At 38.7% G+C, this 23,245-nt stretch overlaps 1 protein-coding gene and 1 long non-coding RNA gene across 12 annotated transcripts in view; one reads left to right on the top strand and one right to left on the bottom strand.

Annotated features, from left to right (window-relative positions):
* The window catches only part of TDRD1 (tudor domain containing 1), a 48,972-nt gene that overhangs the window by 22,761 nt on the left and 2,966 nt on the right, over nt 1-23,245 (bottom strand). For all 11 annotated transcript variants that reach the window (XM_032312112.1, XM_032312103.1, XM_032312106.1 and 8 more), the window contains 10 exons: nt 15,915-16,245; nt 13,354-13,412; nt 8,594-8,738; nt 7,005-7,110; nt 6,233-6,296; nt 5,165-5,269; nt 4,755-4,934; nt 4,124-4,267; nt 2,858-3,029; nt 1,569-1,655 (listed from right to left, as the gene is read on the bottom strand). In XM_032312112.1, coding sequence (XP_032168003.1) covers nt 1,569-1,655; nt 2,858-3,029; nt 4,124-4,267; nt 4,755-4,934; nt 5,165-5,269; nt 6,233-6,296; nt 7,005-7,110; nt 8,594-8,738; nt 13,354-13,412; nt 15,915-16,215 — 1,363 coding nt within the window. In that variant the 5' untranslated portion in view covers nt 16,216-16,245. The remainder of the gene's footprint in view (nt 1-1,568; nt 1,656-2,857; nt 3,030-4,123; nt 4,268-4,754; nt 4,935-5,164; nt 5,270-6,232; nt 6,297-7,004; nt 7,111-8,593; nt 8,739-13,353; nt 13,413-15,914; nt 16,246-23,245) is intronic.
* On the top strand, nt 227-22,672 carry LOC116572790. Its single transcript, XR_004278521.1, has 3 exons — nt 227-354; nt 4,266-4,390; nt 22,151-22,672. It is a non-coding gene; the product is annotated as an uncharacterized LOC116572790 (long non-coding RNA).

The following is a 23,245-nucleotide window of genomic DNA, read 5'->3' as shown; positions in this document are numbered from 1 at the left end:
CCAGGCGCCCCTATCATCTCTTCTCTACGTGTCCGTCCTGACCACAGAATACCCTCCACGAAGGCACCTCCATAGTCCCTCAGTGAAGCAAATACTGTCCAGGAGATTTTTGTTCCTTCTATGAGACAGCTCTGCAAGCCTTGCTTTTACTACTGATGACTTCCTTCTAGAAGCATTCACCCTTCTGTTGCTCTGGCAACTTTTGTCCCCACTCTACCCACCTCCCCCATTATGACTTCTCACTCGATGCTGTAGGCCCTGGGTTTATCCCCCACCCCCTTTTTTTCCCGATCCCACACTCTCCCTAATATACCACCAGCATTTATGGTTTCAACCATGACTACTACTAGATCAGTAAGTGATCGGTTTTCTCCTCTAGATGGCAAAGGATTACTACAAACTTTCCAGCAGAGCTGTCATACTAAGATTTGTGTTCTGGGGATATCATGTATAGTATTATAAAGAATTCAGACAGCAGAGGGGTGCCTGGGTGGCTCAGTGGGTCTGACTTCAGCTCAGGTCATGATCTCAGGGTCCTATGATCGAGCCCCACATCAGGCTCTCTGCTTAGCAGGGAGCCTGCTTCTCCTCCCTCTCTGCCTGTCTCTCTTCCTACTGTGATCTCTCTCTCTCTGTCAAATAAATAAAATAAAAAATCTTATAAAAAAATTCAGACATCAGAAAAAGTCAGAGAAGGTTGTTGCAATTATCCACAACTGGTCAGGATTCCTGACCTAGAAAAATAATAAGGAAAAAACGGATTTTAAAAAAGAAAAAAAATCATATACAAAGGATATGCAGGAAGAAGAACCAATCGAGACCTGGCAACCAATGAGACAAGGCAAAGGACGGGAGGTAAGGATAAGGTAGACTTAAAAATGTGTCAACCTGGTTTATATGAAGGGATACATCCAATCACAGAACCATTAACCTGGCCATCACCTCTGGATGAATGAGCAAGAAACAATGAGGTATGTCTGCATCCAAAGTAATTGGTAAAGGGACAAAGTAAGGAGGAAAACAGGGCAATAAATACCACATATAACTAGGAAATGAGAAAATAAAATGCTAGTACCAAAACTTCTTAGTTCTTGTTTAGTATAATTCTTGTTATACTAAACGGAAAAGCCACACACATAATTAAACGAGAAGTAAAAAAAAAAATTTATGAAGAAACACCATCTTACCAGGACAGAATTACCCTATTTGTTATTGTTGGAACACCTAAGTAAGGAGGGAAAATTAAACTAAGGAAATGTTAGCTAAAAACCCTTCAACTCAAACTGTCATGATATTTAGTACTTTGGAGATTTCTGATAATCATCATGTCAAGGATTAATACGGAAGACAGATACGGAAGGAAAACAGGCAGGGAGGGAAGACTAAGCTTAGACATAATGTGCTACTAAATGAACATTTATCTTTTTTACATAAAGTTCAAAGAATGGTTACTTCCATTAAATCTGTCAGTGTGACAGCTCTGCCCTTTTTTTTTGTTTGTTTAGGAGAGAAGATATTCTTTAGTACCTGGAGTCACTGTACTGTTCTATACGAATCTGTATACTCACTTGCCTCTGCACTTTGCTTCTTAGAATTTTGTCCCTTGGGTTTCAAGCCATATCCCATTTCTATGAGCACATCATCTAAGAGTTTTCCTAAAAATGGTTAAGAAAATACATCCCCATTGAGATATTATACCAAGAAGAAAAGCATAAACATGAAACAAATGAATCATAATCATGTGACCTAGAGATCATATCTATTAATACACTGGCCTATTTCATTACCAGTTCAGTTTCTGTGTGCAAAATACTGTTAACTAATGCTCAGCCTTAAAAATTGAGGCAAAATTCCCATTGTCATGTGGCAGAAAATTTTATAAAAATATTTCACCTCAAAATTCTGGATAACATGAAAGATTTAGTTGCTACCTCACTGGCAGGCTTAGTATGGCCACCATTTATAAGAAAAAAATAAGTTTAGTGTTAAACTAAGACTACTTTTTCTCAAAGTATGGCTGAAACAAGGGGTAGCCAGCATGTCATAAACTTCAAGTTCCTTGAAATACCAACTGAGGGGTTTTGGAGGGGAAAGGGTTGGGGGTGTGAACTCGGTGGTGGGTATTGCGGAGGGCATGTATTGCATGGAGCACTGGGTGTGGTGCATAAACAATGAATTTTGGAACACTGAAAAAAAAATTAAATTAAAAAAAAAAGAAATACCATCCAGAAGACTGAGTCATAATACAAAACAATACACAGCAAAGAAAATACTTAACTTCACTAAAGATTTAAATGAACTTTCTACCATGTCATCAACCAATAGCATGTCTCCTAAAGAAAAAGAATGATACCTTGGAAAGTGAGACACAATTATAAGCACGGTCAGAAGTCACTTTTTGAACACACAGAAGGGATTCCGAGGGGTTTCCATCTCCACACTTAAATACTAGGCACTTACATTCTCATTACTAACCAAACGCACTTCTGTGAAGATTCTTCAAGGAAAAAGCACTCGTGGTGAAAGTATGGACCAATTCATAAGGAAACTCTTGAATTTTTCTCCATAAGTGAGTAGAAATCAGGAATGGTGATCGTGACAGCCGTATCAAAAGGCTAACAGTCATCCCCACACTAAGTCAGCACCTAGCCTTTGAAGCCCCCCAGCTCCAGCACCGATGCCGATGCCGATGCGGGGTCTCCGACTGACTGCCACCGGCAAGAGCAAGGTCACACCCTGAAGGACTTGCGAGGAGCTTACTTGGCCTCATTTCATGTTTCTATTTCTTCTCTGCGTAACAGCTGAAGACTAAACACCATATTAATTGCTGCATCTACAAAACAGAGTTCGATCTTACCTGAACTGGGCAGCATCACATCCACAGCAAAGGTAACCACTTCTTCTTTGGAAATGTCAACAATCTTTACAGAGCAGTACTGCTCCATTAACAGTGACTTAATCGTTTTGACACATTCACTGCTCCAGTTCCCCTCTGCTGGGATAACACTGGCCACAAAACACTTTATGGCCTGAAAGATTTTACATGAGTTACTAAAAAATTAGTATTTGAAAATGATTTTTTCTAATTAATAACATGAAGATTTTTTAAAGGTAATACATTTATCACTGAACATTTATCAGAAATATTCCAAGAACAAAAAAGCAATTTTATGTTTTTTGTACATATGTAATTATGTATTTACATATGTAATTATGTATTTTTTAACATAGGTACATTATGTATGTAATTACGTAATTTTGTATCTAATTTTTGTATGTAATTTGTCTCTTGCGCTACTCTATCCATGTACTTTTCCTTTTGGGACCTGAAGCTTGAGAAATTCATGAAAGGATAACTAATTATCCCTCAAATACATATAAATTCAGGTTGCTTCCAGACAATGTATTATACATAGAAATGATTGTTTTTAAAAGAACAGATGGATAAGATGTCCCTAAAAAATGCGAAGTTTCTCATGTAATGAAGTATTACCTAAGGCTTCTTAAATGGATCCAAGAAAGCCAATGACATTTATCTACATTTAGTAAAAATGAGAAATATACCAATAGGTACTTTTTTATAATAACCATTACAGAACAGAGCAAGCAAATATTGTGCCCATTAAAATATTAAAGACAGGGGCGCCTGGGTGGCTCAGTGGGTTAAGCCTCTGCCTTCGGCTCAGGTCATGATCTCAGGGTCCTGGGATCGAGCCCCACATCGGGCTCTCTGCTCAGTGGGGAGCCTGCTTCCTCCTCTCTCTCTGCCTGCCTCTCTGCCTACTTGTGATCTCTGTCTGTCAAATAAATAAATAAAATCTTTAAACATATATATATATATATATATGTATGTATAAAAGACAGCTCTTTGGGACGCCTGGGTGGCTCAGTTGCTTGGACGACTGCCTTCGGCTCAGGTCATGATCCCGGAGTCCCGGGATCGAGTCCCGCATCGAGCTCCCAGCTGCATGGGGAGTCTGCTTCTCCCTCTGACCTTCTCCTCGCTCATGCTCTCTCTCACTGTCTCTCTCTCTCTCAAATAAATAAATAAAATCTTTAAAAAAAAAAAAAAGACAGCTCTTTGGGGACACTATTAGGAATTCAGAAAGTAAAAAAGACTTACACATGGAGGAAATAAGTCAATGTTTCTATTTAGTTGGTGAATTCTGTTTACTGGAATTATTTCTTCATTTCCATAATCAATATATAAGACATGTGCCTTCTTCTGCAGCATATCAATATCTTGTATCATTACTCTGTTCCAGGTCTGAAAGTGAAATATAATGGTGCTCTGCTTCAAAACGGTCTCTCAGACTTCAAAACTCTCAGCCCATCTATAGAACAGCCAAAGGAGAAACTACAGCTCTGTTCTGAGGGACTCATTTAACAGGTTAATCTTCTAACAATCTGGCTAAGAAATCCCTGAATTTGTCTACTTAGGAGACTAATGTACACACAACCACTCCCAGGTTACTCTAGCCCAGGAGACACAATGACACACTAATGCCTCAGTACAGAAGTGCACAGGCTGCAGGGCTGGCTGTCCGTCTGCACTTGGCAGAGGAGGCGCCTATCGACAGAGCTGGAGGGCTCACCCAGCAAATCCATAATACCGAATGAGGAAGAGAGACAGGAATGTGACCACAGACTCTGGTTAAGCCAGCAAATGCATTATTAAAAGCTCCGGTGTCCAGCTTATATGACAAAAGTAAATTAAAACATCGTATTAAATAATTCACTTCATCAGCAGTTACCTGATCAACAGTATACTTGGCAACACAAACTTCCCCCTTAACAGGAATGTAATCCTCCTGAGTTGTATGTGCATAGGTTTCCTTCAGACTCGCAGAGAGCTGGTTCATGTATTCTAACACTTCTGAAGAATATAACTGCACATAGAAGTCACTTGGGTGTTTGAATTCAGTAACTGTACCCTTTCAAAAGACAGAAAAGGTGCAATAATTCACTGAGAACACAAGCACATGGGAATTTCTTAAAGCTTTCTAATGAGATTTTTAAAAGGGTATTTTAAGACAGTTTTCACAATCAGTTTCATCAGTTACGTTTCGTAGCTAGCTTAGAAGCTCAAACTAAAAACAGGAAACAAGGAATAAAAATCTATAGTTCTTTGGATCTCTGTCTATAGAAATTAAATAACAAATACCTTTATTTCCATGGTTTTCCTGAGTTGTAGACTTCTCAAATCAGAAAACATTATTTTATCAGCACCGGTGGCTATTTCTTTAGTAACTCCAAGAGGGTAATCACCCTGGGTTTTAAAAAAACAAAACACATGAGTGAGTTACTTATACAAGCACATGTTTCCAAGCAATACTGTGGCCACCATTTGCTGGAATTGAGGCCAAAATAGCCCCTGAAGCTTGAGTAACAGAGAGATACAGTGTGTAACTCCAAGAGCCAATAAAACCCACTGTCCCTAGGCAGTTTACACAGCAGTGGGATCACTGAAGTATCAGGTGGTGGTGATGATACTGAAGTATCATCAGTGGTGATGATAATTTTGAGTTTATAAAATAAAATGGGGGGGTTAGTGTTTTAAGAAGCTCAAACTAACATTGTTAGTTTGTTAACATTTGTTAACATTTTATAAGTATGTTAACATTTTATAAGTATGAATATTTGAGGAAGTCAGATTTTTTTTAAGTAGAAGCTAGGACCAGCTAGAGAAGCCTAAAAATTATAGATGAGCTGAGCACTACTGATATTTTTCAAGTCATGAATGACTTAGCCCACAGTTACCTACATGGAAGAGAGGTCTTAGAGAAAAAAATGCTCCTTCAGTACGAGGGCAGGACACAAAGCCAGAGAATGTGTGCATTCAGGGACTAGAGAGAGGGGCTGTCTCTCAGGAATCCAAACAATTTTACACTGAGACACAGGCATCACAAGTCCTTCGGGGCAGAGTGCTGGGCACACATAATGCTCAAAAATCCCCAACAGTCACCCAATCGATCATTAAGGTGTACAGGTTATTCCACAGGAAACACAGGATTTAATAAACATTGATGCAGAGGCACCTGGCTGACTCAGTCAGACGGACCTGCAACTCCATCTGGGATCTGGAGAGTTCGAGCCCTAAGTTGGGTGTGGAGATCACGTGGATAAACATTGGTGAAATGCAGAAGTGGTAAGTATTTCATTTAGCTTAAGTCCTCTTAATTTAAAAGGAAATCATTCAAAATTCACTCTAAAGACAAAAAGTACATCATACCTCATTTTTCACTTCCATGTTCTTTGTTTCAAAAGGTGACTTACTATCTTCACGTTTGTGGAAACTGAAATAAAGCAGCTGATTATAATACTTAGAGTACAGAGCCAATCAAGAGTAGGGGCCACAGTGATGTTAAATTCTCAATCATCAAAATCCAGAAGGAGAAAAACAGCTTCCTTCAGAGAGTTTCACAGCAGTAACAGAGCAAAATAGTCCAGGGCTGGCTTTGCACCGGTCTACCCTGTGGGCGAGCTCGCCTCTTCCAAAGCCGCCTGATTAAAGGGACCTCTGCAGCCACAGTCTCCAAGCCCCAGCTTTCTTATCTGCAAGATGTAATCCCTACACGAGCTCAATAGTTTTGAGGACCGAATGAAGTTATAGATGTGAAACTGCTTTGTAAACTGGTAAATGCCATGCCACTAAGATTTTCATATTTTAAAGTCGCAATTCATGAGACACTGTGAGTGTTCTACCTTATAATAATTCAGGAAAGAACACGTGTTTAAAAGGAATGCTAAAGGTCTACTTATTACAAACACTAAAAACTTAAAGTTCTGACTCTGAATATGTACTAATAGAATCATATTCATGGAAACTCAGTCCTGAATTTGTAAGCTCTTCATTTCAAATTTGCATCCTTTATGTTATACCTCAGTAAATAAAAGTGACAACTTCTACATAGTTATGGCCTGCTAACCTCATTTGATTCTTACACTATCAAAAATAAAGCCCGTTTAAATATTCCCTAGTGAATAAAAGAAATCATGCTTACTTTTGTTGAACAGGTTTGCACACGATGCTGTGTGCGGACCAGTCCCTTCTCTGGCACGCTGTGGAGCAGTAGTAGGTCTGCTTGCACTGTGAGCACCTCAGCGATCCTACAGAACACAGCCCGTAACATCACCAGTGTTTTATTCCAAGTATTTGTTGCTGAGAGCAAGACATTTTCAAAGACCAGACATACCAATCACCATTCTATTAATCACATCAGGAAGATTACTTGAAGAGGATGATGATGTTTTTGATTAGGCATTAAGATTAAATTTTTAAAGCTCTCTCAGATTGCAAATAGGAATGCAAAGATGAAAATGAAAGGTGGGACAGACTGAAAACATGACTGACTTTCCTAAAGTAGAGCCCAGAACACATTATAAAAGGCACAATCAAAGGAAACAGAAAGTGTGTGGTTGTGAAAACAAACTTGCGCAAGCAAACTCTGACACGGCTTATTGCCTCTCGCTGTTAAAAAAAAATACAAGACAAAAAACCAATGAAGAGAATCACATCCAGAAAAACCCAGAAGTTTTTTAAATAAAGTACTAAAAAAACCTTATGAATATACAGGCAGAAAAAAAAAAAAACAAACCCACATAAAAAAACAACAACAACCAAAAAAACCAGGCTGGCCTCAAATGGTTCTACACAAAAGAAAAAAAAAAAGCTAAATGTCCAAGTGGCCAGTAAGCATGTGAAATACTGCTCAAGATCACTCACGGGTCATGAGGGAAATAGAATTTAAAAGCACACTGCAATACCAGTACACACCCACGAGGAGGGCTAACGTTGAAAAGACCAGCAGCACTGAATGACAGTGATGTGGAGCACAAAACTCACTATCACTGGGAAGGCAGAACAGGATAACTACTCAGGAAAATGGCTTGGCTGTTTCCTCTAAACTTATATACCTACCCTTTGACTCAGCAATTATACTCCTATGTACCCAAGAGAAAGGGAAATATATATCCTCATAAGGACTTGTGCAAAAGCATGGAAAGAGCTCTATTTATAATAACCAAAAGCTAAACACAAGCAAAACTGTTCAACAAAAAACCAGATACACTGTGATAGAATCGTATAAATACTACTTGGCACCAAAAAATAGTGTATGTAGACCATATTAATACTAAAAATATTATTCTAAATGAAAAAAAAGCTTCACACAAAAGAAGCAAGATTCCATTTTTATGAAGTTCTAAAACTGGCAAAATTAATTTACAGTTCAATTAAAAAAACCACTGTGGTTGCCTCTCGTGGCCATAGAGATTGGAAGGAGCTAGAAGGGAACTTTCTAAGAAGATAGAAATATTCTGTCTTGATAAGCATGTGAGTTTGTGCATCCCAGTGCATGTAAATTTTATCACAAACAAAACTATGGGAAATAATAATCGGGTAAGGAAGCAGCAAGAGTGGAAAGGTATGGATGAACAACTGTAGAATGCCAGTGGCTGCTGAAGCAAAGAGATGGATATAGAGCAGGTACAATATTCTGTTCATACTTACTATGTTTTACACTTTCCATAGTAAAAATATTTTTCAAATGTGTGAAAAAATAATCCAGACATGTTAGGGAAATATGCTTACCAAACAAGCCACAGCGATGGCAAGTTGTTGACCGAAAAGAAGGTCCTAAGGAGTTGAAGAGTGCTGAATTATTTATGGACAAGGAATTCTCAACCAACTTGTGTATTTTTTTTGACTTTGCAGGAGGCACGTTATTGCTAGGCTTCTATTAAGAAAAGAGAATAGCAATATTAAAACTTGGTAGTAGTTTTTTTTTTTTTAATACTGTATTTGGGATTTCCTCTTCTGGACAGATAAAAAAGATGCACCTTTCCCTAGTCCTCCTATTACATGCTACTAAAAACCCAGACTTATAATATAAACAAACATAAGCTGACTTTGACAAGAGGGCAGCAGACAGGCTAGGAAATTTGGGGCCCAGAGAAGAACAAGACAATGAGTTCTGGAGTTTTCTTTTTGCCTCACGTATTTCAGACACGGTGCTGGCGAAGCCAGCAACCCAAAATGCCAAACAGTACAGACAATAAAAGCCCCAACAGAAAGTATCCTCTCTTGAGCTAAAGATCAAGAAATGGGCATCCCAGCAATACAGAAAACCAGTAACTGTTCTACCCTAGACAAACACCACAGTAAAAACTGTGGCCCTGTTCTAGAGTAGGGTGCTGGCGTTTCATCCCTAGGAGTCTCCCCAGGAACCCGGACTTTCATCCAACAGGTAGGAGTGTTCCTCCTACCCCAACCACCATTACTGGGGAGGTAGAAGAGGACTCCCAGTGGACAATCAGGACTTTTTAACCACTGTTCAAAAGTAATTAGTGTCTCCCAAATCTTCCCCTCTAATTCTCCTCTCTGACCTACCTACTCTCTCCCCACTCCATCCCACTCCTATATCAGTAAAGAGGCACTCATCACTTCTGGCAAGGAGGAAGTATCACATGAGGCCTACCTGGAAGCTGGAACTCCCACCCTCACCCAAGAGCAAGGGAGAGCACCTCCTTCAGTGCCAGCTCAGGCTGACTGAAGAACCTGGACATCTACTCCCACCCAGCAGCACCCACCCTCTGATGTAGGGTCAGAGGAAGCTAGCTAAAAAGGAAGTTTAAATAAGATACAGAATTTCATTAACATAATACCCCAAATGTGCTAGTTTCAATATGAAATCACTTGTCTTATTTAGAAAAAGGGAAATCACAACTGAATTAAAAAAAAAAAAAAGCCAACATCAAGACAACAGAGAAGTTTGACAAACATTTTAAAGGAGCCATCAATAGTTCAGTAAGCAATTAGGAGCACAACTGAAACAAATGTAAAGAGTCCCAGCGAAGAAACAGAAGATATAAAGAAGAACCAAATGGAAGTTTCACAACTGGAAAGCAAAATAACAAGGAATGTTATTTTGGGGTGAGGGATGCCATGCCAAAATGGAGACAACAGAGGAAAGGCTCAGTAAACTTGAAGACTGAACAACAGAAATTACCTAACCTAAGAAGAGAGAAAAAACAAAATGGAGAAAAAACTAAATAAACAGAATCTCAGAGACCTATGGGACTATAACAAAATATTTAACATTCATGTCTTTGGAGTCCCAGGAGAGAAGAAAAGTCAGGGTGAAGAAGTTTTTTTTTTTTTTTTTTTTTAATATTTTATTTATTTATTTGACAGACAGAGATCACAAGGAGGCAGAGAGGCAGGCAGAGAGAGAGGAAGGGAAGCAGGCTCCCTGTTGAGCAGAGAGCCCGATGTGGGGCTGGATCTCAGGACCCTGGGATCATAACCTGAGCTAAAGGCAGAGGCTTTAACCCACTGAGGCACCCAGGCACCCCCAAAGAAGTTCTTAAATAAAAAATGCCCCAGACTTACAATATTTGGCAAAAGATATAAATCTACAAATTCATGTTGAGCAAGTCCCTGACCAAATCAAAGAAATCCACACCAAGACTCACGTAGTCAAACTTCTTCAAGCTAAAGACAAAAAAAGTTAAAAGCAGAGAGAGGAAAAGGACATTTTACTTACAGGGGAAAAAGTAATTCAGAAGAAAATAGATTTCTCAAAATATACCCTGGAGAGCAGAAGAAAATAATACAACATTTTAAAGTATCCTGCAGGAGTAAAGAAGAAATAGAAATCAAGACATTCTTAAATGAAAGAAAACTAAGAATTTGTCACCAGCAGACTTAAAGAATGGCTAAAGGACGTTATCTAAACATAAAGGAAATAAAGGAATGCTGGAACAAAAGGAAAGGAAGAACACATTAAATAAAATACAATAAGCACAATAGACTTAACAGAAAAAAATTGAAGCAAAATGAAACTGAAAAGAGAAAAAGACAATATATAATTATAGAGACCTTAATATCCTTATCTCAACAATTAGTAGACCTACATTGAAAATCACCAAGAATACAAAAGAACTTGAGATCACCATCAACCAAGGGATTCTGTTAGACATTTATAGATCATTCTACCCAACCATAAAATGGACATTCTTTTCAAGTGCTAAAGAACATATACTACGACAACACATGGGGCCATAAAGAAAAGCTCAACAAATTTAAATCACACAGAGTAGGTTTTTCAACGACAGTGGACTCAAACTAGAAATAAGTAACAAGAGTAATTAATAATCTTCAAACATTTGAAAACAATAGAGTTCTAAACAACTCATGAGTCAAAGAGGAGGTCTCAAAAGAAATTAAAAAAAAAAGTTGAACTAAAAGAAAATGAAAACATAACAAATCAAAATTTGTAAGACACAGTTAAAACATTGCCAAGAGGTAAATTCATAGCACTAAGTTCACACACTAGAAAAGAGGGAAAGTTTCAAATAATCTAAATTCTCATCTTAAGAATCTAAAAAAGTAAGAAAAAAATGCCAAAAGCAAACAGAAGCAAGGAAACAAAGATAAAAGGAGAAATCAATGAAATTAAAAAACAAAAACTTAGAGGGAAAAAAAATCAATGAAACAAAGACCTGGTTCTTTGACAGGACCAAAAAAGGGGCACCTGGGTGGCTCAGGTGGTTAAGCATTGGACTTCAGATCAGGTCATGATCTCTGGGTCCTGAGATCAAAACCAGGTCAGGCTCCCCGCTCAGCAGAGAGACAGCTTCTCCTTAGACCCCCTCAACCCTCTTCCCCCCACCAATGGAATAAATACGTCTAATTTTTGACAAAAGTGCAAAAGCAATTCAGTGGAGGAAATAGAGCATTTTTAACAAATGGTGGAGAAATTAAAAGAAAACAAAACAAAAAGACCTTCAAATTAACTCAAAGTGGACCACAAAGCTAAAGGTAAAATTATAAAACTTTTTGGGAATAATGCCCCAAATTTTCTGGATCTGAAGCAGCAAAGAATTTCTAGTCTTGACACCAAAAGCAAAATCTATAAAAGAAAAAGTGGTCAAGACACCATTAAAATTAAAAAACATTTGCTCTGCCAAACACCTTGCCTGATAAGAGATTGAAGACAAGCTATAGACTGGGAGAAATCATTAGTGAATCACACATATTTGACAAAAGACTAGAACCTGGAACATATAAAGAACTTTCAAAACTGAGCAGTTAAAAAAAAAATCCAAATCAGAAAATGGACAAAAGACATGAGTAAACATATCAAAAATGAAATAGAAATGGCAACTATGCACATGAGAAAGTGTTTATCAGTAGCCATCAGGGGAACACAATTTAAAACTACTACATAGGGGCGCCTGGGTGGCTCAGTGGGTTAAGGCCTCTGCCTTCGGCTCCGGTCATGATCTCAGGGTCCTGGGATCGAGTCCCACATCGGGCTCTCTGCTCAGCAGGGAGCCTGCTTCTCTGTCTCTCTCTGCCTTCCTCTCTGCCTACTTGTGATCTCTGTCAAATAAATAAATAAATAAATCTTAAAAAAAAAAATAAAACTACTACATAATATCAACATGTGTCTATAAGACTGGGGATAATAAAACCACCGCCAGCACCACATGCTGGTGTAACATTACAGATATTCTCAGTGGGAGAGTCCAATAGTATAGCTCTTCTGGAAAACACTTAGGTAGCTTCTTAAAAAACTCAATATGCAATACTCCATGACCCAGAAATTGCACTCCTGGGCATTTATCCCAGAGGAGAAACAAACAGAAACAAAAAATTTCTGTTCACATCAACCTTGCACATGGAGTTTTGTAAATTTTAACTGTGATAGCCAAGAACTGGAAACCCTGCAGGTTCACTTGAGAATGTGAATGTTAAACCACAGACTACTTTTCAGCAATAAAAATAAAACTACTGATACAACAAACCCTAGATGAATATCCACAGAATTACACTGAATGAATTTATCCAATCCCAAAAAGTTACATTCTGTAGGATTCCATTTATATAACATCCTTAAAATGACAAAACTCTCCATGTGGATTAGATTTGTAGCCTCCATGGATTAAGGAGGTGGTAGGGGCAAGAGGGAAATGGTATGACCATAAAAAAGCATGTAAGGGAAAGATGCAAATGTTCTGTATCTTGACAGTATCACTGTCAACATCCTTGTTACCATATTATACTAAATTCTGTAGCACATCGCACAGGGAGAAACTCAAAGAGCTACACGGGATCTGTATTTTCTCTGCACATCATTGCAGGGCTGCACTAACAGTGGCACGGCATACTGTAATTACGTCAACAGAACTGATTTTTTTTTTTTTTAAAGATATTAGGATGAAGAAAAGGAAGCTTCACCTTCAATAACATCTGAAAATTGAGTAGTTCTTCACAATATAAAATATGTTTAGAATCTTTTACACCCAAACAAAAACACAGAATAGAAAACAAACAAAAAACCTTACGCTATTTACTTCTTTGGGTGGTGAATTGTTTCCGGCATTTAATGGGGACACGGAGTTTCCTGAAAAGAGAAAACATAAAGAGCCAAATATTACTTTATTCCTGAAAATGTACAAAACCATAATTAGATATTCAAATAATAAAGGTATACTATAATAGCCTTAAGCCTACACTACAAATAAACAACAACTTACTTTTCCTAATGAAAAATAAGGATTTGTTTGAACATTCCTTAATTGCTATTCCTCTTGTGAATTTTTCTCCATTCACCGAGGCAGCAATTCTCAGACTTTTTTGAACCTCAGACTCATTTACACACTTAAGAAATTGCGAACCTCAGAGAGATTTTGTTTATATGGCCTATGTGTCTCAATACTTACCTATATTAGAAATTAAGGGGTGCCTGGCTGACTCAGTAGAGCGTGTGACTTTTTTTTTTCTTTTTAAAGATTTTATTTATCTATTTGACAGACAGAGATCACAAGTTGGCAGAGAGGCAGGCAGAGAGGGAGGAAGGGAAGCAGGCTCCCTGCTGAGCAGAGAGCCTGACGTGGGGCTCTATCCCAGGACCCCGAGACCATGACCCCAGCCAAAGACAGAGGCCTCAACCCACTGAGCCACCCAGGCGCCCCGAGCATGTGACTCTTGATCTAAGGGTCATGAATTCAAGCCCCACATTGGGCATAAAGCTTACTGAAAAAAAAAAATAAGTAAGGACACATGGTGGCTCAGTGGCTAAACATCCAACTCTTGATTTTGACTTGGATCATGATCTCAGGGTCCTGAGACTGAGCCCTGTGAGGGCTCTGTGCTGGGTATGGAGCCTGTTTAAAATTCTCTCTCTCCCTCTGTCCCTCCTCCCCCTAAAAACTGTTAAAAAGAAATTAAAAATTAGTTTTAAAAATTAAAAGTTTATTTAAAAATAAATGCACTACATTGACATGATTTTTGTATGTAAAATACTACATTTTCAAAAGCAAAAAAAAATTGTGAGAAGAGTAGCACTGTTTTACATTTTTGTAATGTTTGGTTTAAATCATGATCGTTGGATTCACATACCTGCTTTTGCATTCAATCCCTTGTGTTGTTTTGGTTGAAGCATATGAAGAAAATCTGGCCTCGCACAGGTACATGGTTGCAAAAAACGAGTATTTAACGGCCTTCTCAGGTAATTATGGATGTTTTCCTTTAACATCATGCCAAAACTCAAGTGGTAGTTTGAGGGGTAATTGCAATGAGGAATCTAAAACTTTTTCATAATGTGACATTGGAATCCATTGATTGATCCTGCACTTTGAGTGGATTTTTACCCATGAGTGACTGTGCAACATGAGGCATTGGTCATTTGGAGAAGAATGAGAAACTCTTGAGTTATACAGATCTTTCAATTGTCGACAGATTCCATTACAAAATATTTTAAAATTCATGTGTTATTTAGTATCACCAGGCACCTCCCCAGGAAAGTCCAAGTATCGAGAAGCGTCATGGCAGAGTGGCAGATATGCATTTCCTGAAATTCTCATTTTGCTCAAAAGCTTGAATTTTATCATTAGCAACAAAATACTGTCAGGTATTTTCCTTGAAGTAATAGGTTCACTTTATTCATTTTTGAGAAAATGAATGCCAGATACATAAATCTGAATAACCAGAATTTTTCATTCTTTTCAAGTAAAAAATGATGTTCCAAGAAAAAAGTTTCCATACAGCCTATAGCTCTGTCACATACATGCTTTTCATACTTCCTATGAAGCAGAAGTTAGGGGTAATTCCCATTTTGTTACACAAAATACTAAAAAGATGTGTACACAGGTGTCAAGATTTGTCAAGGACAGCCCTGAGTAAGGCATTTCTGGTTTTGTTTTAACCTCAAGTTCATAGCAATGAAAATACCCAATTACCACTAGCTCAAGTAGGTAGGAGCTAATGAGGCATTAATGATAATGGCATTAATGGTTTACCTTTGCTTCTGCATCATTGGTGTAAAGTCAGCCCAACAAAAAAGGTAAATGACATTTTAGTATTATCGGGAAAATAGTTTCGACCTCTTGGGAAACCTCAGAGGCCCAAGGGCCATGCACCAGAACCACATCACCATAACATTAAAAGATCACATATGATATACGTTCACCCAGTGCCCCCCCAACTTCAAAACCAGGTTTTTGGAATTAGGACTAAAGGAACAACTTTTTAAAAATCTGATGAAACAATATAATGTCTTATGTGTATCTTTGTGACAGATTGTATATCTCAAATGCAAATTATGCAATTTACATAGTATTTTTTAAACATGGCCAATCTTTAAAAAGGCAGAGGATGTCCTTTCTACATTCCTTGTATGGTTCTCCCATTGTGGGGGGAAGCTCCTCTGTAGATTCATGTGATGAATCTAGTCAAAGGAAGTTATTTGGCACCTGGCTTTTCCTTCTAAATCTTTAAATGCAAATACTGTAAGGTAGCTATTTAGTTGTTTTGTTAATAGCACATGGGTGTGTGATTACGTACCTGTGATAAGCCAAAGAAACCATCAGAATCAAGAAGTAATAAGCCTGTAGTTTTCACTTACCTGTTGACAACGTCTTCCTGTCTCCTTTGGATCCAACCACCTCTCCATTGATGCTGTTAGGGTTTGAAGATACTGAATTGTCTTCCTGACTAGCCAAATACGGTTTGGTTTGCTCACAAAGCAAAAAACTGTTTTTTTTATTTCCATTCTCTGGACTTTTCAACCGGAAATTAGGGTGGTTAGCATGTGCTCCAGGACTTCTTAAAGAATCATGTGGCGGAAGCTTGTTTTCATTTTTCTCAAAATTAAATGGCTCTGTCATCTTACAAGTAGATGACTCCAAATTATTTCTTGACATCATAGTATGTGGCAATTTAACATTCACAGAAGCCTATGGGAAGAAGTGCATTTAAAAGGCAATTTTTAATTACAAAAGTAGAAGCATCGCAGGCCCTTCTTATGTAACAAGGCTCATCAAAGCAGAGGTAACCATGATATCAGAGCCTGGCCTAAAAGCAAAAGGAACAGAGTCTCTAGCTCAGTAAGTACAAACTCCCAAGTTTCACACAATTCAACCCCAGACAAAAGGCTAACTCAAGAGACATCAAAAGAGTCATCTCAGAGTTCGACACCATTTTTTACTTTAAAAAGCTTCTGAAACAACAGGAATAAAAAAGGACTTGCATGTTTTAAGAGAAATATTTCTAAGCCAGAGCATGCAACTTAACAGTCAGATACAATGAGGATATTGTCTTCATCGGGTCATCACCTACATTTCTAGCCTCTCAGAATCCCTCTATCTGCTCCTACTTGAGACACTGAGATCTTGAATATGCTGAGCCCAGCTCTCAGTGCCTCTACCTTCCTCACTGGCCTGGCAAAGTCCTTCCTTCCTAGGCACCCTTCACGGTTTGCCTCAGCTGACCTCTGTTTGGTCTGTTTTCCCCCAGTCCTCTGCTTGATCATCTCCAACTTAGCTTCCATAAACTGTAATTTATATCTACTCCTTTTAAGGACTTAACTGCACGCACCTTTCTCTGAAAATAAGGTACATGTATTGTTACAAAGTGCCTCTGAGAAACCTCTCTCCAGACTTGCTGCTAGCCTGTTTTTTTCCCATTACTCTTAAAGAATACTAAGTGTCCTGCCTAAGGGAAGTAATAAAAGTGGACAAACAACTTTTCTTTCTGAGGCTGTGACCTACAGCTTTGTACACAGACCTCAGGTAAAACTGCCTATTGTCCCAAAACTGTTCAGTTTTGAGAGGAGGGGAAGCCACAGAAAGCTAAACTGGTATGAGTAGTATCTAAAGATTAACACTGTTTTAAAGGGAAAACAAAAATATAGCAGAAACATCCTCCCTCCTGGTGGCCTAAAATTTCTGTATCATTTTTTTTTCATTTTTTGCTTTAAATTAGGCCTAGCCTAATCTGTGACAATACAGAAAAGACAATGAAATAATAAAAAAAATACATATGCACACTCAAAGCGTGGGGGTTGGGGAGGGGGACTCTCAGTGGGCCAGATCCTGAGAAGATCCCTAACTAAAGGGTGCAGATGGGCAGTTATGGGAGATCCTACAGCCACTGGGGAAAGCGCACAGTTGACAGTAAGCACATCCTCCCACGGCTCAGACTGGGTGGGAATGAGATTGTTGGGCTCAGTAAGAGACAAATTCTGTGAAGTTACATAAGAACATAATTTTCAGGGGAAACTGGGTGGGGCTAGGAATACTGAGTAACAGACAATTTACAAGAAATATAAACAATGCACATTAAGATACTAGGGTAACTACAAGAACAAAAACAAGGCATAATTTTTAAAATTATAGAAGAAAAATCTCAGTCTAACGAAAAAGAAAAAAAAGAAAGATTCAAGCATGGTCAATGGAAAACACCAAATAAGATGCCAGAACCAAACCCAAGCAATCCAATTATCAATGATTTAGTCTCAATTAAGAGAGAAAACGAGGGAGAAAAACATCCTGCTAGATGTTATGCACAACAGGCACACATAAAATTTATGGCAAGTTTGGAAATAATAGAATTAAAACATGTGCTATGCAAATAATTTTAAAAAGGTGAAATATGAATACTGATAGCTGATAAAAGAGAATTCAATTGGGACAGATTTTTTACATGTATGAAAGAAACACCCGAGGAGAGAGCACACCCAAGAATCAGTGCATCACAATGTCCTCAGATCTATAAAACAAAAACTGATTGAGGGAGGAGAAATTTAGGCCACAGTAAATATACACCTGCCTTACACACTTGTCAACAGACAGAAAACGAGTGCTATTTTAATACCACGATAAACTTGATCTAGTAAGGACCAATACAATCAAGAGCATTCATTTTTCCAACACTGGGCATATATCGAACTAGAAAAGTCACCTCCACGGACTCCAGAAACACTAATGCCATGCAAAAACACGTTCACTTACCAAAGTATACAAATCTCCACCTCAAGTTTTGCTTCCCAGAGAATCAGCCTACAACAACCACATGAGCAGGTGAAGGGTTTTGGTTTAGTTTTTTAACGCGGTAAAATATCACAAAGAAAATAGCAAACATGACTATATAAAACAATTACAAAAAAGAGCAAGCAGCCAGAAAATGAAGATTAATGCACAGATGTAAAACTCTATATCAAAATTTTTTAAAAATGGGATAAATAGTAAAAACAATCAGATACTACAGCGATGTGACTTAACCCAAAGGCCGTCTTCTACCTCTGATTTTGCTAGCTTGAGTTAGAGATAACGCTGGCCATAATCATTCTCCTGAGCAGAATTTCTCCTAGCAGAATTTCTCAGAAAGCTCTGTCCTTTCCTGATGAACAGGAACAGATTTGGCTGCAGGATCTTTCACCCCTTTCTTCCTTTAATGCAATCAGGAATCAATAAGCAAAAAAGAAGAATGCACACCCTAAGGATGGTAGAGTGTAAAAGGCAAAGCACCTGATGTCTCTGTCAGTATCCCTGAGTCACCAGCCCTGATCGGCCAATGCAGACTCACTGTGACATCAAATAAACCCATGAATTCTGTTATTTGCAGCCCAACAGATACAGGTATCAATAAAACGTGAGCAAAAGGCATGAACAGAATGCACAGAGAATGAAGATTAGTTGATAAACATAAGGGGGAAAGCATTCAACCTCATTTGTAATTTAAAAAATCAAATTAAATAATTATATATTATTTTCTGCCCAGCATGGGTGTGATTAAAAAGGACACTCCCATTGGGCCCCTGGGTGGCAAAGTTGCTTAAGTGACAAACTCTCCATTTCAGCTCCGGTCACCATCCCATTGTTCTGGAAGCCAGCACCGTGGGGTGGCTCCCTACTTAGCAGGGAGCCTACATCTCTCTCTCCCTCTGCCTCTCCCCCCTGCTCATGCCCTCTCTTCCTTTCTCAAATAAATAAAACCTTTTAAAAAAGTAAAGATAAAATATTTGAAAAATAAAACAAAATTCCTTTGCATGGAATATAAATTAGTATGCTTTTATGGGGAGACAATTTGGATATACATACATATACACACCTACATGTGTGTAGGTCTATAAATAGATACATATTAAGGTATGTATGCATTCTTTTCATTTTTATTATTTATTTATTTTAGAGAGAGAGAGAGACAGACGTGCATGCGCAGAAAGGGCAGAGCAAAAGAGAATCTCAAGTAGACTCCATGCTGAGCACGGAGTTTGACAAGGGGCTTGATCTCATGACCCGAGCTGCAACCAAGAGTGAGACACTTAACTGACTATGCCACCCAGGCACCCCAAGTATACATGTATTCTTAAAAATATTCTAGCCATTTATCTGGTAAATCTACACCTAGAAATCATCCCATTAAAATAACTCTAACATTGGGGTGCCTGACTGGCACAAGTCAGTTAAGCACCCAGCTCTTAATTTCAGCTCAGGTCATGATCTCAGTGTTGTGAGATCAAGCCAAGTGTCAGCTCCATGCTTGGCATGAAGTCTGCTTAAGACTCCCTCCCTGTCACTCTGTCCCTCTGCCCACTCCTCCTCTCTTTTTCAAAATAAGTAAATAAATTAAAAATAAAAATAATAATAATGATCCTGAACATCAAAATATCCTATTTAAAATAATGAAAAAAATTGAGAAAGAAGTTAACTGTGATATCTCTACTAGATAGATTAACACTACCATTTAGAATCTTAGCTTTCAGGGCACCTGGGTGCCTCAGTGGGTTAAGGTCTCAGGGTCCTGGGATCAAGCCCCGCATCGGGCTCTCTGCTCAGTGGGGAGCCTGTTTCCTCCTCTCTCCCTGCCTGCCTCTCTGACTACTTGTAATCTCTATCAAATGAATAAATAAAATCTTAAAAACCAGAATCTTAGCTTTCAAAAACATTATAAAATGTCTAAGAACAGGAAATGAAAAATCAGAAACACTGTATAATAACTGTAATAAATAAATAACCCCTCCATATAAGCAAGGTCAATGAAATACATCAAATTTTAAATGAGTGTTATGGGGTAAAGTAGATTGACAAAAGGAATCTTTTCTATAGTCTATTTCATTTTCAAATTTTGTTGGTTTTTTTTTTTTCCTAAAGATTTTATTTATTCAACAAAGAAAGAAAGCGAGTGTGCGTGCTCAAGAGTGTGCAAACACTGGGGTGCCTGGGTGGCTCAGTGGGTTAAACCTCTGCCTTCGTCTCAGGTCATGATCTCAGGGCCCTGGGATTGAACCCCACATGGGGCTTTCTGCTCAGAAGGGAGCCTGCTTCCCCCCTCCTGCTGCCTGCCTCTCTGCCTACTTGTGATCTCTCTATCAAACAAATAAATAAAATCTTAAAAGAAAAGAAAAGAGTGTGCAAGCACAAGCAGGGGGAGGGAGAGAGGGAGAGGGAGAAGCAGACTCCCTACTGAGCAGGGAACCTGATTCTCGGCTCCATCCCAGGACCCTGGGATCATGACCTATGCTGAAGTCAGATGCTTAACTGACTGAACCACCCAGGTGTTCCTCAAATTATAGTTTGTTTGTTTTTAAAGATTTTATTTATTTATTTATTTATTTATTTGACAGAGAAATCACAAGTAGACGGAGAGGCAGGCAGAGAGAGAGAGAGAGGGAAGCAGGCTCCCTGCTGAGCAGAGAGCCCGATGTGGGACTCGATCCCAGGACCCTGAGATCATGACCTGAGCCAAAGGCAGCGGCTTAACCCACTGAGCCACCCAGGCGCCCAAAATTAATTCATTTTTAAACATAATTTGAGGAACGGGGGCGCCTGGGTGGCTCAGTGGGTTAAGCCGCTGCCTTTGGCTCAGGTCATGATCTCAGGGTCCTGGGATCGAGTCCCACATCGGGCTCTGGGCTCAGCAGGGAGCCTGCTTCCCTCTCTCTCTCTCTCTGCCTGCCTCTCCGTCTACTTGTGATTTCTCTGTCAAATAAATAAATAAATAAAATCTTTAAAAAAAATGAATTACTTTTATAGAAAAAAGCATTTTAAAGATTAAAATATTAACATTACAGTTAAATTAAGACTATTTTTTCCTCAAGTGTGGTTAATTCTAAACCAAGGATCAAGTAATATTTAAACCACAAAACTAGGATATAGTCATCTTCTCAAGATACCAGTGGGGCCCTCAATACACAACAGGTAACTCCTAAAATAGCCTTTCCTTTGTCCTTATTTGATAAGGCTGACAGTCAATCCATACTCAGCTCCTTTCTATCCTGTAGCACAGTTAGCTACAGACAGTTGTCTGTGTATTCTAGATTATTTTAAGTAATTTGAGTGCAGGAACCAGGTCTGTTAAAAACATTAACAAAAAAACACCCTGATTTCTCACATTACACGTGGCAGTCTCAAATGGAGAATCACATCACATTATGAGGTTTTCTGAAACTTTATAGCAAAACTTCAAGTCTTACACCCACTCTTCCAAAGTCCAAAAATTAGTAAATAAATTTGACTTCAGAAAAGAAAAAAAAACTGAATCAGTCTTAGAAGTTTAAGCAGCAAATAAAAAGAGTTTAAGCTTAAAAGGAGCTCCACCTAGAGCAGAATATGTAGGTTAGAAAGACACCTCGCTTGCCTCACCCTATTCAGGAATTTTCATTACAACGCCCAGGGCAAATAGACATGTAGACCTGTTCTATAACTAGAAGCTTCTAACTTGCTTTAATTTTGGACAACCAACTGTACTGCATTCTCCTTTATAAAAGGGTTCACTTTCCAACTGACTGACTCCTGTTGCTGCCCTGTTTCCATAACCTTCCAAATGTCTGAGATGTCTACTATATCCATTTTCCTCCAGGTCCTTCACCAACTGTTCTAACACCTTCCAGGGTTCTCACAAGTCTGGACTTTCTCTAGCTCATCAGAAACCCTCACACAGACATCCTTCTCCTAACTGAGCACAGGACTGCAGATGGGAGCCAACAGCCGGTCAACAGAACCATCATTCCACCCCTCACTACGAACACTAACTACTTCCAATCACGCACTAGCTTTTGGAGTAGCAGCCAGGACTACTCTGAGTACGCCTAAAACTTGGGAGTTACCTACCATCTTTTGGAATTTAATTTTTTTAAAAATATGTTTATTATCCTATAAAAATTGCCGTTTTTAATTGCCTTTTCTGATTTATAGTCCTATGAATTCTAACACATGTATTTCAACGTTAAACGCCTGTAAGAAATTGCAATTATCCCTACTCCGCTTCATCCTGTGGGAAGCACTGGACATATCGGAATCTAGAGTGGGCAGACACTATTCCATAATGCTGTGCTTCCCAACCTTGGGCTACTGACTTTGGGTACTGGTACAGGTGTATTACAGACATCGCTGCAATGGTCATGATACCTCATGGGCTAATCTTACCCAGTTTTAAAATAAGCAGTTTCCTGCTTACTATTTTTTACTATTTTCCTGTTTACTATTTTTTATATGCTACTGATGATGAATAAAAATGTATTTATAGGGGCGCCTGGGTGGCTCAGTGGGTTAAGCCTCTGCATTCGGCTCAGGTCATGGTCTCAGGGTCCTGGGACTGAGCCCCACATTGGGCTCTCTGCTCAGCGGGGAGCCTGCTTCCCTCTCTCTCTCCGGCTATTACTCTGCCTGCTTGTGATCTTTCTCTCTGTGTCAAATAAATAAATCAAATCTTTAAAAAAATGTATTTATAATCATCCCTAAATTCACAGTAATTAGTATATATTTCCTTAACACAAGAGGTTAATTAGGAAGTCCCCAAATTTCTTCATGTTAAAGTGATCACTGATGTAATAGAAGACCAGTGGAATGGAAGTAACTGCTACAGTTCCACCCACAAAAAGAAGTCCTTGGCTTTGTATTGTCCTTTTGTCCTGTGCTTCATGATTTGACACCAATAAAACGTGAAGCGCCCTAA

This window comes from Mustela erminea, chromosome 14 (genome assembly GCF_009829155.1).
Source record: "Mustela erminea isolate mMusErm1 chromosome 14, mMusErm1.Pri, whole genome shotgun sequence".
Taxonomy (NCBI): domain Eukaryota; kingdom Metazoa; phylum Chordata; class Mammalia; order Carnivora; family Mustelidae; genus Mustela; species Mustela erminea.
The sequence above is the reverse complement of the archived record's forward strand: the minus strand, read 5'-3'. Positions and strand labels throughout refer to the sequence as shown.